Raw genomic sequence first — 19,398 nt, 5'->3', positions numbered from 1 at the left:
CGTCTGAAGGCAATCCTATATAGCAGACTTCCTCAACCTCGGCCCTCCAGATGTTTTGAGACTACAATTCCCATCATCCCTGACCACTGGTCCTGCTAGCTAGGGATCATGGGAGTTGTAGGCCAAAAACATCTGGAGGGCCGAGGTTGAGGAAGCATGCTGTATAGGGAGGTTTTTTCGACGTTTAATGTTTTATTTTGTCTTTATATATCTTGGAAACTGCCCAGAGTGGCTGGGGCAACCCAGTCAGATGTGTGGGGCATAAATAGTAAAATTATCATTATGGAATGGGACGTCCCTATTTTCATCGGAGAAATGTTGGAGGGTATGTAATGGCAATGTCATTAGTAGTTCTGATCACCTAAATTCACTAGTCACTGCACAAAGTATACACAGAGACTACTGCTACCTAGTTTATAGTTTAAAACATGTAGAAGAAGAAAGGTGAAATAATAATAATAATAATAATAATAATAATAATAATAATAGTAGTAGTAGTAGTAGTAGTAGTAGTAGTGGGAGCTTGGTTTTCCCCATGATCAGCTTAGTATTATTATCACTGTAACTGAGATCAGTCTAATTTGCAGAGCTCAAATAATTCCAAGTGCCTCAATGAGATATTTCTCCCTGTTGGGTTTGTTTCCTCTTTCTCATGAAAGACAAAAAAAGTGAATCTGCGGGTGGCTTCACACAGCCATTGTGAGACAGAGCCTGAAATGGGAAAGCTGTTATGAATTGATTTAATAGAAGGGGGTGGGTTGGCTGGAGAGCTAAATGACACACCCTAACAATGTATTGAGTTGAGCAGTCCACAATTTTCTGGGTAGCCTTTGCAATGTGGATTAAGCAAGGAAGTGGAACACTCCAATATCAGCACCTTTCTGGGACTTGTCTTTCATGCACATTAAAAAAAATAATCAGCTCACAACTGAATCATCCTCTTTAAATGCTGTCATAGCAAAAGTGATTTTGGAATTGGATAAGGGGATCCCTGGATCTAAATCCCTGCTCCACCAGGGATCTCACTGAGTGACCTTGGCCAAATCACTTTCTCTTATCCTAATCTCCCTCATAGCTGCTGTGAAAGTGAAATGAAGTAACACTCTTTATGCTGTCCAGCTTCTAGGAGGAAGAGTAGGATACAAATCTGACAAATTTGCAGCGGTCTGATGTGTTGCTTTTCTCTTAAAGCCCTTTGCAAAAGAAGATGAATTAACTCACCCAATCATTTCGAGTATCTTACGATCTCTAAGGCAGAGATATGGGGAAATCCAGAAGCCTTGGTTCCCTACAGGAATTTCAGTGAGATGATCTTTCACAACCACAGTCCTTCCCTTTTATTCTCTGCTCTTAAAATATGTAGGATCACAGGAAGCTGCCTTGTACCAGATCAGACCACAGGTCCATCTACTTCAGTATTGTTTACACTGACTGGCAGTGGCTTTCCTGGGTTCCAGGCAGGAATCCCTCTCCCTGCCCTACTGGGAGATACTGGGGATTGAACCTGTGACCTTCTGCACATAAGGCAGATGCTCTATCACCGAGCCATGGCTCTTCCCCATGCATGGCATATACATGTTGGAAAAGAGATTGAACCCACAGTGCTTCTACCACACCAGTGCAAACTCACAGTCATGGCAAAACACATGCAGAAGATCCTAGGTTCAATCCCTGGCATCTGCAGGTAGGGCTGAGATAGGTATCTGCCTGATACCCTGGAGAGTGACTGCCAGTAAGTGTAGACATTGCTGAGCTAGATGGACCAATGATCTGACTTGATATAAGGTACTGGTACCTAGATTTGTTCCAGTCTGCGCTTTGTTGCTTTACAAACAGCAATTGAAATGAGTTCCATCAAGTGGTCAGCTGACAAATTCAGCACTCTCACGGAGATGATCAGGTCCTGTTCTATATCTTTACCTTTCTGTCCTTCAGTTCACAAGGAACAACAGGGCTCTCCTACCTCTCAGGTTGTACAACAGCCGAGAGTTGAATTTTCTTCAAGGGCAGATGCCTTTCTCCATGGTCTTGGAAGTATCTCCCATCAGACGCCACCCATTACGATCTGGAACACACACACACACACAACCATGATTGTGTCATAGGATTAATTTATCCCCTAAAGATATTAATTGTTAGCAGACAGGAAGGCTCCGTAAGTCCACCCCGCTATTCTGTGACCCCCTGAGGACTGATGACGTATAATTAACATCCGTTTAATTGATGCACCTAGAGAGACTTAATCACACAGCCTTTATGAACTCTTGCTAGGCTAGCTTTGTGCAAAGACAGCTGCCCTTTGCTACCATACTTACAATGCAAACAAGAAATTGGCAGTTTCAGATCTAAGAGGTTCCTGTCTTTACACTGACTCTCTTGTCCACCCCTTTTCTTTTTTCACTGTTGCATTTCCTCAGTTTGAACATTTTCTTTTTTCCACACACCCTTCTCTATCTCTAGAAAGGTCAAACCACTCCCATATCCTTCAGCTGTGCCTATTTAGTAGGCTGAGTTTCACAGGATGCAGCATGTGCATCAGTTGCTGCAATACACAACTACTGGTAGTTTGCACCTAATGACTGAGCACTCCCAGTGCGGTGCAGCGGTTAGAGTGTTGGACTAGGGCCTGGGAGACCAGGGTTCAAATCCCCACTCAGCCATGAAGCTTGGGCAAGCCACCATCTCTCAACCTAACCTTCCTCACAGGGTTGTTGTGAGGATAAGATGGGGGGGGGAAAGAACCGCGTGCCTTGAGCTCCTTGGAGGAAAGGTGAAATATAAATGTAACAATAAATAATGGAACCAGAAGACTGCCTGCCTCATGCTTTCGTCAACCAATCTATACAAAGGCATTCTGATATTGGCAGGTTCATTTTCAGTACTTTTCCTCATGACCTGGAGTTCATCTTTTTCATAGCACCACATATCGGGTTGAAGTTTTAATGAAACGACTCTCCACAAGCCCATTTCCTGGTCAGTCCCTATCAACTCAGGCCTCAGCAGCATACCGTATATATGAGGTTGGGGGCTTCTGCCTGCCACCGTATACATACACCATTGTACTGTATCTCATTTGTCTTCCTTCCCTTCACAGTTTGGCAGGACCGAAGTCATTGACAACACCTTGAACCCTGACTTTGTGCGCAAGTTCATCCTCGATTACTTTTTTGAAGAGAAGCAGAATTTACGTTTTGATCTGTGAGTGACATCGCTCAGGGCATTCTGAGTGTGGGCGAGGAGAAGGTGCAAAGAGAATTTCAATGGCCCCTCCATGTGTCCTTTTTATGGTGCATTCATGACAATTTGTGCTCATCGTGGCATCAGGGCAGTTATATGCGATCCCGCCTTCAGTGCCATTTGAGCCTGCAAATGTTTTGGGTAGACATATTGCTTTATTTCTAGTCAGTGCCGGTCCCTGCTGAAATGCTGCGATTTCTTATACCACAAATGTTCTGGTATACTCCACACCCTCTCAATGTTGCTTTGCTATAGCGCAAGAGTGCATCTCCAGATGGCAATACAGAACAACGAATAGAACGGACTGATGTGTGGATGGTCCAGTATAAATCCGCACACTGATCCACTAGTACTGTGTCAATGACACATTGCAGAATACACCTGCAAGAAGGCAGGCAGGCAGTCTGGAGGGGCCCAGTGCCTTTCAATAACAAGTCTGGTTGGGTAACATCTGATGACTTGGTGAGACGATATCACAAAGAGGAAGCATGCACATTTCCCTTGCTAGGATTTGCAAAGACAGAAAGGAGCCCCAAGTGCATTGAAATTCAGCAGACATTTTTTTTATTCAGAGCTCCAAGGGCAGCAATAATTCCAATTAATCTCAGGATTATTGCCTTATCGAGCCAGGCTTTGTCAGTTCCCCTTTGGAATTCTTACACTGTTCTGCCCTGAAATTGGATTCTCCAAAGTTCCTCCTTACTTAGGAGATCCACACTTTATTGAGCAATGTTGCCAAAGGCCCTTGGCATGGGGGGGGGGAGCCCCTTGGGGAGCAGAAAGTCATGCTGACACAAATTTCTTCCTCATAATTATCCTTTGCCGTTTTATCCCCTACAAACCATTCTCCAGCACAGAACAGATACTATCCAAATAATTGTTTTTCCTGTATCAACAACTCTGCAGGACAGTTAGGCTTGGGAAAGAAAACTCCCATTTGTGCCAATTGGTCTTTTAGGTGTTTTAAGACCTAGTTGCTATGTGGGGAGGAGAGGGCAGCAAGGATTTTTGGACAGCTCGTGGTCAGACAGAGGGTGGGGAGGGTTAACTCTTCCCTCCCTGTCAGCTACTCCTGCAAATCCCCACTGTTGCTTTAACACAGCTTTCCACAACTGGGGGTCCTCCTGAGGTTTTGTACAGTACTACAACTCCCATCAGTCCCGGCCAACACAGACCTGCTGGTTGAGGCTAATGGGAGCACATGTCCAAAATATATGGAGGGCCACAGGTTAGGAAAGAGAAGGTTGCTTTAAGTAATGGATAAAGGAGACAATCCAAGTCCACTCTCAAGATGCAAAGGTAGTGGGTTTGCTTGCCTGGCCTTAAAAAACCATTGCATCTGTTTCCTTCTCCATGGATGTTGCAGTCTCCTAGCTGCCATGCTCTTATTTGCTGCATGGGCTTTGCAGAGTACAAAATGCCAGGGCAGGACATGGCTGGAATGTGATATATGGTTTCTGCTTCTCTTTCTGTGCAGCTATGATGTGGACTCCAAGAGCCCCGACCTGTCAAAGCATGTAAGTTAAGGGCACATTCTCTGCTTCTTCATGCGACCCTTTCACATCCATTCTGAGATACTTACCCATTAATCCTTGTCTTCCTTTTTTCCTTTCCAATTCTGTTGTTAGGAATATAGAAAACTGTCCTATCCTGCGTCAGAATATTTGCCTGTCTAGCCCAATATTGCCCACTCTGACTGGCAGCAGTTCCCCTCAGTTTCAGGCAGAACATTTCTTAACTGGCGATGCCAGGGATTTAACCCTGGACTATCTGCATGCAAATCATCATGTGCTTTGTACAATGGTCCCTCCCCTGTGCTGTAAAATCCAGTTAAAATTCAGTCTTTTCTTTCTGCTGATTCTGTCTATACTTTGGTTCATTCTCTCTCTCTCTCTTTGTCCTTGTTGGATTATTGCAATTCTCTTTTTAATCAGTCTTCCCTATTCCCAGCTTTGGTTTCTGTTTAGTATTCTGACACCTCCCTTATCTTGTCTGCATGCACGATTATGATAATAATTTATCCGCTTTTAATTTCTTTTAGCTAGTTATCATTTCCTTTACCTCATTTAGTTTAAGCTTCCTTTACTTGTTCTGTTTATTCATCCTCCAGTTCTTCTATCTCTAATTTCCCTACATCAGGGGGGGAACTCTAGTCTAGACCTCCTGATGTTGCTGGACTACAACTTCCATCATCCCTGAACATTATTTACTTACTGTTTTTCTGTTGCCCATAGAAGTAAGGTAACCACATAAAAAGGTGGGCAGGATTATTGTACCTTTTAATAACTGGTCAGAAGAGGAAATTTCAGCAGATGCTGATGCCTCTGTTTGAGAAAATAGATGTGCAAAAATGTGACACACAGCTATTATAGATAGGACCACTGTCCTCTGTTGCATGTGGCCACCCTAATAGGCAAGGGGCCATATAGGGCCAGGAGCAACCAGTGAGGAGGGGCAGTGCTAATCTGGTCTCCTGGCACTGGCATCGCTGTGTCTTACTGGGAGGCAGAGCTACGAAGCTGCAGAGAGTTGGCACCCTAGTGGAGCACTGCATCAATCTCCCCACCACTTCTCCCTTCTGGTAAGTCACAATGACTCTAGTGCCACGAGACCCAGTTAACCTTGGCCAGATCTGGTCCAGCAGGTTAAGGACAGAAGCAGATTGGGGTCAAAGCCATGCACAAGGCATGGATGCTTTCAAGGGGCAGACAAAGAGTCAAGACTGGGAAGGAATTCGGGGCAGGCTCAAAGCAGAGATTCACAGAGGATGGAAATCAAGCAGAAGCAAAAGTCCTGGAATAAGCAGGCAAAGTAGGTTTGAGGAGCTATGTCAGACAAAAACTCCTGGCCAGCCTACCATCTGTCTCCTCCAGCCTCTGTTTTACCAGAACAACCTGGAGTTGTTGAAGGTAGGACAGCCAAATTCATCTAAACTTCACTGCAAAGCAGGACCAAGCAGGACATGACCCATGCCAGACTCTGGCACTGGTATCCCGCCCTCCTTGGACTACATCTGAAACAGCTGCCTCTCCTGTGTTGTAGGATTAGAGCAGCATGCCATGGGCCCAGTTCAGGGATTATTGGTGTGGTAAGGAAGCCACTTCCTCTTAGTTCAGTTTCCTGTTGCTCCAGTAATGTCTGTTGCAAGGAGCCATGTGGATTGGCTGAAGGGCTGATTTATTTGCAGGTGTGACCAGAGCTGTATCTTGCAGCTTTGGGGAAATTGAACCATCCTTAAAAAAAAACAAGTCAGCACTTCCTCTTGCAAAATAATATATTGATACATTATATTGTAACAGGCAGGAAATATTGATGTGTATGGTCTTTTTCTTCCATATTTAACTGAAATGAAGAAATCCCCACAGGAATGTTGAATTTGTTGACTGGATTCTTCCACGAATAGATAAGGGTTTTACCAGGCCATCTTCTCATCTTCAGTTTCCCGGGATCCCTGGACAGAGGGAAATAGCTCCAATGGACCTGTGCTGTTTCATAATGATTATATTGATTTCCTTCATCAGGATTTCCTGGGCCAGACATTCTGCACACTGGGTGAGATTGTTGGGTCACCAGGAAGCCGTCTGGAGAAGCCGTTGATGTGAGTGCTCACTCCCTACATCTGCTGGGGGCCTGATGGGTTGTTGTTGTTTTTTGTTTGTCTGCCAAGTTATAAAGTTAGGCAGAAAGCTGTAGCCGTTACAAACCAATAGTGGATGAAATCACACAGGTCTTATTCCTATTTGAGAGCCAGTGTGGTGTAGTGGTTAAGAGTGGTAGACTCGTAATCTGGGGAACCGGGTTCGCGTCTCCGCTCCTCCACTTGCAGCTGCTGGGTGACCTTGGGCTAGTCACACTTCTTTGAAGTCTCTCAGCCCCACTCACCTCACAGAGTGTTTGTTGTGGGGAGGAAGGGAAAGGAGAATGTTAGCCGCTTTGAGACTCCTTCGGGTAGTGATAAAGCGGGATATCAAATCCAAACTCCTCCTCCTCCTCCTCCTCTTCTTCTTCTTCTTCTTCTTCTTCTTCTTCTTCTTCTTCTTCTTCTTCTTCGGTATAACCTTTGTCTACCTGGTTCCCACAGGATGTTTTGGGCTACAACTCCCATCTGCTCCAGCCAGCACAGCAATGGCTGATGGGAGCTGTAGTCTAAAACATCTGGAGAACACCAGGCTGCTGAAGGCGGCTGTACAGGTTTCCTGACTGATTCCTACCGGTAGTTGAGTGGATAAAAATGTGAGCTAGTGCTGTTGCTAATGCATGATGCAGCCTGCAGCCGAGGTGTTCTTCATCGCCCAGTCAAATTAAATGAAAGCACAAGAGAAAATCATGCACATATATGCACTCCATATCAGTTCTGTAGCGGTTTAATAGTCATGGCTCTTCCCCCCCCCCCAAGACTCCTGGGAATGATGGGTTTTGTGAAGGTGCTGAGAATGATCCTTTAGATTTTACCTCATGCATCTGAAGAAGTGGGCTTTAGTCTGTGACAGCTAATGCCATTATGCTACTCCTCTGGAAATCATAACCACATGACATAAGTTCTGCTAGCATTTACGGCGGGAGACATCTAATGTTTGGTTTCGCGCAGTGTCTTAAATGCTAAACACGTTTACTAGGAAATCAGTTCCACTGAAATCAACAATATTTTTGAGCAAATATGTTGATGTGGGGGCAGGGGAATGGAGAGCTAGGGATGCTAAATATATATTTTTCTCCAATAAACTTGAATATATGTATATGTGTGCCGCAGATAACATCCAGCTCCTTGAACCTTTTCTCTTGGCTAATATATATAATCCACATCATTTATCACATTTATTTCTACTCTCTGGACTCATTAATGCATCCCACAGTGGCATCTGCCTCTTATTTAATTTGCAATCTGCATTAGCTTGTATTGGAAATGCCTATCTTGGTTAGTTTTCTTTCATATTTCTAGAAAAACAAATATAATTTTTGAGGATTCCTCCCTCCTCCCTGGGTATAATGCTTTTACATATGTCGTTATTGAATTTCAAGTTATTATTTTTGGTCCTGTTCTCCAGTTTCTCAAAATTACTTTCGGTGCAGATTCTGTAAACCAATGCATTTCCAACTACCTCCAGCCCTACATTTATTTATTTTTATTTTTCAGTTTTAACATGCCATCTATCTCTTTCAAAAGTAATGCTAAACCCATCTTAGGATGATACACTGTGGCCAGTCTCCGGCTTATGCCCTCTCCTTAGATTTTATGAAAGAGAAAAATGGAAACTTCTGCTTGTGATTTGAAGCAAGCTGCAGTTTCCCATTTTTTTCCAGACACGGGAAACTGTGGTTTGCACATAGTCATTTAATAAAGTAGGATATTGTTTCAAAAATAATCAATAGCAGCTGTGCCATGATCCCATTTTGTATCAGGGGTCCCAGGGCTGCTTTTTGAAACATGTCTTAAGCAACTGCTTAAAAATATGTGAAAAGTCCCATCTGGTTTGACACTAAGCAAACCCTTTTTGCTGTTCTGTTTTGCTTATTTCGATGCTCTGTTTTGATTGCCCTGCTGATTTCTTCTCTTGTGTTACATTTTGGATTAATTGTCTGGACTTGAATTGCCTTTAACCGTGAATTCTTCTTTAGCAGCCATTATTGCTAAGGGGTGGCCTTTAACTACAGTAAATAAAGAAGTAGGGATATGAGGTTTTGAGCACTCAAAAGCACGGGTGGGGAAGTGGATCTACCCAGTGGGCCACATGGTTATCTCTCCCCCCCCACCTTTCGCTGGCCAAGTGACAGAAGCAAGCTGGCAGTATATTGCACTGTTCAAGTTGCACTCTTTATTAGCAAGGGAGCTAAGGGAGAGGAGGTGGGCGGACTCCTACAGCCACTGTGCCACTCGAAAAGGCAGCATGGGGCTCACGTCAGCCTGCTGCCTCCCCCTCAGCTGGAGAGCGGCTGAGAGGGGGAGGTGGCCTACTCACAGGCTCCCTGCCTGGCTCGTCCCACACCCATAGACAACTCACCCTGCCCCTCCGCCCATGTGCACCACCCCAGGCACCCGAGCAGCTAGCTACGCCGTTGCTGTCATAGCAGGAGAGGGAGAAACTCATGACTCCTTGCCAGCCTGACTTATCTTTGCCTCTTGGCCTACCTCCTCTCCTGCTTCAGCTTCTGCCTCTGGACTTCTCTGCCACAGACTCTCCCAGCTCACTATGCCCTGTTACCTCTTCAGCTTCCGACTCCTCCCCCACCCAGTCTTCTCCCTCAATGGTACTCTTCCTTCCAGCAGTAGTAGCTTTAAAATTTTAGAATGCCAACCTGTTGCCCTCCAGAGGTTTTTGGACTGCAGCTCTCATCAACCCCATTCTGCATGGGGAAGCTGGTTTGGGGCTGATGGGAGTGATTGTCCGGAGCAGCTAGAGGACACTAGGTTGGCCAAAGCGCAGAGTCGGAGCTAGCTATGCACCTAGGGGTGGGGCTAGCTGCCCACGGGGGTGGGGCGAGCATCCCAGGGGGGTGGGGAGGTGATGTCACACACCCCTCAGGGATGACACCCAGGGTGGACCGCACCTACTGCACCCCCTTCCTCCGCCAGTGCCAAAGCAGGTTTAGGAAAACTTTCAGGACACCAGCCTAGCAAAATCTTATGTTGGATAAGTCCTGGTGTTTTTTAGGAAAGGCATGGGGATGCAGACTGGTCTTGCAGTTGACCCTCCCTTCTGAACTTACAATGGGAAGCAACTGTTGGGAGTGCAAAACTCTGACAACACAGTCATACAAGTGTAGCTTTCCATTCCCTCCAGGGCCCCAGGAAAGCAGCAGGTGCCAAGGGTAGGCTTGCCATGGATCAGGAAAATTCCTGACATGTCCTGGTTTTCGGGGTGTGTGTGTGTGTGATTTTGCCGAAGTGGCAAAATGCCAGGGAAAACCTGGATGCATGGCAGCTCCAAAAGCTTGAAATCACTATGCGGGGGGTCTCCCCAAAACTAAAAAAGCTCAATAATTTTGGTGATCTCCTAAAAAAAAAGTTCAGCAACATTGTGGGTGTCAGGAATTTTACTTTTAAAAATATGACAACCCTAGCTAAGGGACCACTTCCAATTGCCAGATATAATTGGAAATGAAGATTCATACAGTGGGGGGGAAAGATTCACTTTTTCTGTCTTTTGAGAAGCTGCTTTTTAATTCAAAAGCACCATGGGAGGGTGACTGCAAGGAGCAAGGCAGTCCATCCTAGTAGCTGGGGGGCATTATGGAAACCCACTGTGGAATTAATTATCATTACTGCTGGAAATAAGTCAGAACCCCATGCTTTCTCCTTAGAGAAGCAGCAGGTACAAAGTGCCAAACCTGACTGGATATAAAGAAACAATAAAGGGAAGCAGATTTCCAAACCATTATTTAATCCTTGCACTGCTCTTCTCATGTGTAAAAAAATGCACTCCCAATTCTCATCTGTTTCTGCCTCACGGGAACCCTGTAATATAGGTCATTGTTATTCCCATTCTGTAGGCAGGGGAATAAAGACTGGGGCATAGTGACTTGGATCCTGAGACCTGTCAGCAGAAAGAACTGTGTGGGGAAACGACTTTATCTCCCCACTCCACACACATACTGCACTTCCTGAAATATCTGTTGGGAAAGTTGTGCAAGGTGCCCACACCAAACTTAGGACTCCACCTCCCCCTTTCCCGGCAGCCTCCTGTGGCTCTTTCCACACTGTTCAAGGGGATTCTCCAATTCCCCTGCGATGTTTTTCAGCGGTGGGGAGAAAATAAGGTAGTAAAGAGGATTTGCATCACCCAAAAAAGAAGACAAAATAAGATACTAATATGCATAAAACTACATATGGTGATTTATGTACAGTGGTACCTCGGGTTACATATGCTTCAGGTTACAGACTCCGCTAACCCAGAAATAACGCTTCAGGTTAAGAACTTTGCTTCAGGATAAGAACAGAAATCGTGCCCTGGCGGCGCAGCAGGAGTTGGAGGTCCCATTAGCTAAAGTGGTGCTTCAGGTTAAGAACAGTTTCAGGTTAAGAACGGACCTCCGGAACGAATGAAGTACGTAACCAGAGGTACCACTGTATATAGATGCAAATTTAGAAATAATTACAATAAATACATCTTGACATAATAGGAAGGACACCTGTGACTGCTGTGACAGCCTGCACAGACTGCCAACGTGCAATTCCAAGGGACTTCCTGCTCTCCATTTTTATGGTTATCTTTAAAGCAAACAGAGGACACCTTTGAAAGAGGACTGTCTCCTGACAGCCCTTCAAAATAGGTTTACACTCCTGTTTATTAGGATCCAAGCCCCTGACTTGCCTGAGGACACCAGAGATGAAAACAGCAATGTGTATTAGAGGATGGAAGACCACATCCTTCATCCCTTGCATAAGGTTCTTGATATCACCATGCACAGAGCTAGCTCAGCTCCTGGAGGCGAACTGGAATCAGCACTGACTGACTTTAACTTATGGCTGCTAAAGGCTCCAAGCATTGTGCAACTTATGGGTGCACTCTAATAAACGAAATGTATAATGTAAACAGGTGAACAGCGTAAGAAGAGCCTTGCTGGATCAAACCACAGGCCTATCTGGGCAAGCGTTCTGCTCCCACAATGGCCAACCAAATACCTTTGGCATACCCGTCAACTGCCCTGGAAAAACAGGGACGTCCCATTTTCCCCTGCAAGGGTACAGAGGCCATTTTGGACCCCTTGTTCTTGCACTTGAGATCTCACCCTGAAAAAAGCATTTGTCGGGTATCCCCCAAAACACATGTGTGCCATGTGACTCACACAAGATTTCAGACCTGGAAGATGGTATCCCAGATTTGGGCCATGCCGTATTGGAGGGTATGCTATGGGAAGCCCCCCCAAGCAGGACATGAGCACAAGTTCTGCTCATGTTCCTCATCAATTAGTATTTAGACAGGTAAAATATAGTCTTATCCTCCATGAAAACAGCAACCCTTCCTAGGCCACAGTGCAGAATCATTTTGTGTTTAGTGTGGACAGACTCATTGGACCGCAACAGGCAGAGCCGGTGAGCTGTCAGGGAGCTCATGGCAAACTAGCAACTACACTGATTTAATAACAAACACAGAAGGGAGCAGAAGATCTACCTCTGCATCAGCACAATCTTTGTTCTGCTTGGATCTCCAGGAGGTGTGAGCAGGCCTTTCAAGCACAGCTACAGAACCCATGTTTTGGCGTGTCTCTCCTCCCCCCTCCAGGTACCAGGCGTATTTGCGACAGAAGATGCAGGAGCTGCTGACACAGCGCTTTGCCTTTTCATCTCCTAGTCTGTGATTTGATGCTAATAGTATGAAGGAGAGGGCAGCCTGGGAACAGCCAGCTCCTGGGAGACAGAATGTAATTGGCCTCTGTGTTTTGAACATCTGTTTGTAGCCTACTAAGTTAGAGAGTTACTTCAGTGAAAGTGATAATGGAACACAGAATGAGGCGTTTGGTATTATTAATCCACAGACCCATCCTCAGCATACCCAGGGTGGCAGATGATGATGATGATGATGATGATGATGATGATGATGATGATTATCACCCCATCCACCCAGCTGGGTCACCCCAGCTCCCTAAGCAGCTTCCAGCACACATAAAAACACAATAAAACATAATAAATTTTGGTGTGTGAGGTAGAAGATCTAAACTCTACCTGCTACCCCACCCCAGATGCACAAACACACAGATTTATGGTCAGCTTCTGTGATCAGCATTAAACTATTAAACCACTGCTAATTTACAAAGTACTATTTTTTATTTATTTGATTTATTAGTCACCCATGACAAGGCATCAAGACAACTTATGATAAGGGGCAGGAAGGTCTCAGGCCTTAATCTTGAACTGCACTAGACCTCCAGAGAAGTTTTTTCCCTTTCTACTGCTCCCAGTTTTTGCCTCATCCGAAGATGTACCTTGACAAAGTGTAACAGCATAGAAGGGCTGGACGGATTCTGCATTTCCAACACACCTTGCTGGCCATTGACATGAGTTTGCAGCCATTCTGGGATCATCCACTTATTGCAGTCGGCCTCTGGCTCTAATTGGCGTTTTTCACAGCCGAGATGTCCTCCTCCAGCAAAGGTCTGGGACACGTAGGCAGTGGGAACAGCATGCTGGAGAGCTTTTCTGATCTTTCCAGTCACAATTGTGGGCCTCTCCTCATTGCTGATTCTGAAATCCCATGCTAGCAAAATAGCAGCAGATTTCTTAAGCACAGTTTCCAGCTAAGCTAATTCAAGATTGTTTCTCCTCTCCTCATATGATGCCTGTGTGCCTTGAGAGTTTTTGACTTTTTAAACCAAGGATAAATGATTCATCATCCTTCCTTCCCTCCCCCCCCTCGCTCACACATACTGAATTCAACACAGTTTCCATGCATGACAGTAATTTGTCACTTGAGTCTCGATTTCTATTACAGAAGTCATTCTTCACAATTCCAAATGTGTTTGGCACATTGGGTGCACCCCTTTGCTTTGAGAGATGTTAGTGCACAAGTAAAGCATGCTATGCATCTTCCAAAGGGCAAGTTCAGTACAGCTCAGTTAAGTAGAAGAAACTCAGTCAGGTGGCTGATGTGCTTTCATAATGAGGGGATGCATGGAATCAACTAGCTCCTCCAGTTCAGATACACAGAATGTGAAGGAGAAGACTCTGCTTGTTCTAGATATAAATGCAATTGGCTGGGGGCTCCACTTCCCCCATCGGAGGTAGCAAGGTATCAGGGGGGAGTGATCCTCAGCTGTCGCTTGTCGGAACTGTGCCAGGACTGAACAAAGTGATAATAGCTCTAGGGAAGTAGCAAAGTGGGAGAATAATTTCCGCGCATGCTTCTCATGCGTGCTGCTTAGATGGATGGGCAGATGAGGCAGTGACCTGGGAGCAATCCTCACTTGCCACATCACCCACCTGCTCAACCATGCAAGCAGTACAAGTCAGAAGGAAGGAAATAACTGCCTCAGGAGCATGTGGATGTGTGGATGTTCTGCACTAGCCCAGCTTTCACAGGCATGCCTGGAAGCTGCAGCTGATTCTCATGGCAAGCATGGAGAGGGATCTCCCGTTCTTGCCATATGTACTGTACTGACTTCTAGAACATACACAGCCGTGGGCTTGACTTTGTGCATTTTCTTCATTGTGAAGGCAGTGAGCAAATCAGCTCTGAAATCCAATGGTTGCATATTGCATAATACATTTCAACAACCCAAAACATGATTACTCTATGTGGGTTGACTTGACCTTGGAAGACAGCCAGGGCATTGTTGGAAGGCTTGGCCTTGCCCTACTGACCCATAAAGAGGCAAGCTGAGACTGACTTGGCTGCCTTGGCATTTTTGGATTCATCTTCCCCACAACCCCTGAAAGAGAAGCAGGAAAATACTGGGTATAGTAGGCTGGCTAACCATTTCTGCACAACATCATTTCACATTAAATTATATCACCCTAACCCTGGCTCGGCTACCTGTTTCTATTTGTCCGGTATCTTCTGTGATCCTTTACCTTGAACCTGCTACTGATCCTAAATTTCTTCTTAGTGCTGCCTATTTTCCTCCCTTAGTGTTTTAGGGCCAGACCCTCTCATGCCCCTGTCCTTTGATGGAGAGTTGATCACCATGTAGGGTAGGTATTAGGGCTCAGAGGGTGTGTTCAATAGAGCAAGAAACATTATATAAATAGCCACACTGGTGCTGCTGGAAGCTGATCAAGCTGACTCTTGCTCACTGGTGGCAAGTGCAGGATAAATCCCCCTCCTCTTCTGGGGGAAACAGCATCAGGCAAATCCATGTCCTCGGACTCTGCAATTTTCTTAATCAATGCTCTCTCCAGCTGGTAGGGAGAGAGGTTGCCTCACTTCGCTGTCAGTAGCTGCAGCTGCGATGATCCATCATCTCTACTCCTTTGCCACCTAACATTACTCTGACTGCATGGTGACCAAAGCCTGAACGTGAGGCTGCTGGTGGATAGACAAAAAAAAAAAAAAGCCTTGCTGAGCCTCAGAATGTAATCTCAGCCCTCCAGTTGGAGCAGGAACTGGCAGAGTTTCACAGAAGAAGCAGGCCATGGCTCTCAGAATTTGGCCACAGCCTATTTCCCCCTTCTTTTCCTGTGCTGCTGACATCACAAAAAGAGCAGCAAAGAGGATAGATATATTATAATATGTGTAACCCACTTGGAGCCAGTGGCGTAGCAAGGGAGGGGCAATGGGGGCGGGGCGCCCCGGGTTCAAGGGGAGGGGGGTGACACTCGGCGGTCCCTCCTGCCACTCCCCAAGCCGAGCCCCGCCGCCCGGCACCCCATCCGTGCTGCTTTATGGATGGATGGGGCAGCCCCATAAGCCGCTGCTCGCTCGGTCTCCGCAGGAGCAGCAGCGCCGTCCCAGATGCACTGCGCATGCCCGGAAATGTGCGGTGCATCCGAGTCGGCACTGCTGCTCCTGCGGTGACCGAGCGAGTTGCCGAGTGAGTGGCGGCTCATGGGGTTGCCCCATCCATAAAGCAGCACGGACGGGGCAGCCCCACAAGCCGCCACTCACTCGGCATCTCGCTCAGTCACCGCAGGAGCAGCAGCGCCAGCCCGGATGGACTGAGCATGCGCGGCATTTCCACACATGCACAGTCCGTCCAACATGCGCCATGACACTGATGCCCCCTGCTTGGAGACCTCTTTAAATAGGAAAGGATATGAGGTAATAAATGACATGGAAACAGACTGCATGCCACAGGTTTGATCCTGGCTTGTTTGAACAAACCAGGATTTATACCTGGTGCCCTTCAGCTGTCCTTACTAGCTGGGCCTTATGGGTAGTTTAGTCCAACAACATCTGGGGGGATCAGGTTGAGGAAGGCTGATTTAAACTCACCATAGAGTTTTCCCAAGACACAAGGAACTCTGCTTAATTTAAAAGCAGTAACATTGCTTCTTGCTTCCTCTTTGCACCCACACTAGAGAAGAGGTGAAGGGGAGGCATGTGTGTCTGGGGCTAACTAAGGCTTGTTCCCACATACTAAATGATGGTTTAAGATTATGTACAAAATGGGCAACAGTGATGCTTGAGTCCACAACCTGTGAATGTCCTAGGTCTTGGGCAAAAAGCCAGCTGATAGCTGAAAAATGCCATTTCCTGGCAGAAGTCATCACTCTTCAGAAAGGTGTTGCCGCTGCTCCCCAAAATACTATCAATTTGGCCTCTGCAGTTCCATATCAAATCACTTTGACTCAGATTGATTCAATGAGATCATCATTTGCTTATGATGAAGCAATCCTGTGTCTACCCTTCTTCATACCTGTGAAATACAGGACAGTCTCATGTCCTTGCGGGGTGGAAGGAAACCCAAACTGATTAGAAATTGCAGCTTTCCAGATGCGTCTCTGAGCCATGGCTCTTTCAGAGCATTTGGGGAGAGGAGGAAGGAATATTAGAGTCAGGTTCTATAAATGTTATCAAGGAAGCTGCATCTGTAAAGAAGGGGACTTGATCACAGTCTCTATAGCTGTGGGCCCCCCAAACCAAGGAATACAGGGGAAGTCCAGAGGTTTAACTGTTCTTAGCAGCCTGGGAGAGGTTGGAGCGGTGAGCTCAACCTCGTCATGGCAGCAATGTGTCTCCAACTTACGCACAAACACTAAGTTGCTAAGTTGAATTCCAGAGCCCCAGTCAAACTTTTCTCAAGGTCACGGCGTGCTTGATCATTGGCAAGCGTGCAGATTCTGTCATGATGTTATCTTCTCTGAATGCAATTTCCCTCAGAGTCTGTAGCGTGTTTTCAAGAAGTGAGAATTTTTGTGGGGTGAGTGCTTACAGACAAAAAGCAGGGTTCTGGAGAAACACAGCCAGAGGTTTCTTCTCCCCAATACAGCCAGATGAGCCTATTGCCTGCTGTTAATGAGAGGCTATTTGTGAGCTAATAATGCAACTTCACTGCTAGATGTCTCTGAGCTCAGTGATTTTGACATGGGATCCAAGAGGGTCCCATTTGTGAGCCTAGGGAGAGCAAGGACCATATTGGAATTTCCATTTTGCACCAGGGGGCTGATTCACTGTTCAGTAGCTTAACTGGGAGGATATATTGAGTCATTTACCATTATTTTATTAGGTTGAGGTCTGAGTCACACACATGCATGTAATTGCTCAGTATATCTTTTTGCTCGGTTACTTACCACGAACTGAAAAGGTTGCTATTTGAGCTGACATGTGAAGTGATATGAAAGCCCTGCCTTTCTAATATTTGATCTGCAAGCATAGTTTTGATCAGGTAAGTAGTTGCTTGATGTAGCAGGAACCAAGCAAGGAACAAACACATGGGAAACTCAACATAAGACTAGACTGCAGCTGGCACTCAATGGCATCTGGTATGTTTTCAAAAAAGGCCTTTTCAGCTCTTCCAGATCTCACTGGAAGTTGCCACTGCCTCATGATCCTCCCTGCTTTGGCAGGGAGAATGGGGATACCTTTCTGTTTCATCTGTTTAACCTAACTAAATGTATTGAATGTTTGTATTGAAGGCTATGATCCCTTAAGTGTCCTGGTCCAAAGCTGCACAGAGCTTTGAAGCTAGTAACCGCCATATTTAGGACAGGAAATCAGAACCAATTCCAGTCTATACTATTGCATTGGATGAACAGGAAATGATGCAGAGAGAGAGAGAGAGAGAGAGAGCGCACAGAAGTACAGAATCAGTAGGAATTGAAGTTTTAGGCGTCTTTCTTTCCTTTCCCCTTTTCCAGGATGGGAGCCTTTACATTACATTCCAAAACTGGGAAGCCTATGCCATCTGTCTCCAATGGGTAAGTCATGCCAAGGCTTCTTATTCTCCCACCCTAGAAATAACCCTGTTATTTCTTATCATAGGTTGGCATGTAGGCATATATTAAGGAACCAAGTGCTAGAGGAGGAAGTGGGAGGAGGAAGGCTGCTAATTCCAGCACTGACCTAACACATTTCACCCACTGCTAAATATAAGCGTAATTTGCACAAAGAACACCACTCTTTCTTACCCAATGGTGGTACCTCCACATGGTTGTCCTAGGCCATTCTGAGCATGATACTGTGGGCTGGATACTGTGGGATATTTTTTCACTCTGTGGATGGAATTCCACATTGCTGGAGAGAACTACGTTAGTGGTATCAACCCCACCCCAGTTCAGATGATATTTCTATTGGGTTTACACACAACTGAGACCAGCCCATTCTTTCTAACACTATTCTCAGTGTTAGCAATACTTACGTCATCAATCCTCACAAGAGCATAGCACATATGGTTGACTCTAGGTAACAGAGGAAGAAGAGAGAGGAGATGTATAACATCCAAAGCAGGTAGTGCCATACATGGACAGTGCAAAAAGGGGGCACTTCTGATTCTTCTCTGTCCTTGATACATCACATAGGCTCCGAGGTAGATTTGTGCCTTATTATTTTATGTAGGCATTTTATTTCATAAATCTTATGCACCTTGAGATTGCAAAAAACCCTCAAAGGGCTTTACAATGAGAATATTTTTTTTGTAAAAGCCATAAAAAACAACTACTGTATTTAAAACATTAAAAACTAAAAAATAAAATCAGCAATACACTAAAAACAGTTTAAAACACACTGGGTTGAGCAGGGATTTTTTTAAAAAACTTGGATCATATCTAAATGCATTTATTTATTTATCAAACTTTTCATAGCAAGAAAACCTCTTATGCAATTGGCAAAAGTATAATATGTTTAAAATTACTGATAAAAAGTGGCGAAAGGGCTAGTTTAAGGGGCATGCTTATGTGAAAACCTACAGCAGACTGTAAGGTTCAGATAATGGTCATCTTAGCAGTGCAGTATACATCTATACTCCATTTGGCCTGCCGGGTCATTTTCCCCAAACCATGCACACCTGCCCCACACCTGACATTATATGTGATGTCAGGGATGGGCCAAGTAGAGACATGGCTGCTGAAAGCAGGATTGAAAACACACACTTGTGCATCAGCTGGTGGGTGTGGAGTTTGAGTTCCTGGCTGGCAATACCCTTCAGTAAGCAGGATTGACATTGGCCCACACATTAGCTGATGTGCAGGGAGTTCAATTGCACTTGGTCAATGTCACCCACCACCTCTTTGGGCCAAGTTTGACAGGGGGTGGGACAACCCACCTATCAATCACATGGCACCATTGTGAT

The 19,398-nt window shown here is 45.5% G+C and overlaps 1 protein-coding gene across 1 annotated transcript in view; it reads left to right on the top strand.

Annotated features, from left to right (window-relative positions):
- The window catches only part of LOC117048537 (copine-5), a 130,127-nt gene that overhangs the window by 48,186 nt on the left and 62,543 nt on the right, over positions 1–19,398 (top strand). Inside the window, exons 4-7 of the mRNA XM_033152491.1 lie at positions 3,095–3,198; positions 4,715–4,754; positions 6,759–6,835; positions 17,969–18,028. Coding sequence (XP_033008382.1) covers positions 3,095–3,198; positions 4,715–4,754; positions 6,759–6,835; positions 17,969–18,028 — 281 coding nt within the window. The remainder of the gene's footprint in view (positions 1–3,094; positions 3,199–4,714; positions 4,755–6,758; positions 6,836–17,968; positions 18,029–19,398) is intronic.

Source organism: Lacerta agilis, chromosome 6, assembly GCF_009819535.1.
Source record: "Lacerta agilis isolate rLacAgi1 chromosome 6, rLacAgi1.pri, whole genome shotgun sequence".
In the NCBI taxonomy this organism is placed as follows: domain Eukaryota; kingdom Metazoa; phylum Chordata; class Lepidosauria; order Squamata; family Lacertidae; genus Lacerta; species Lacerta agilis.
The sequence above is the reverse complement of the archived record's forward strand: the minus strand, read 5'-3'. Positions and strand labels throughout refer to the sequence as shown.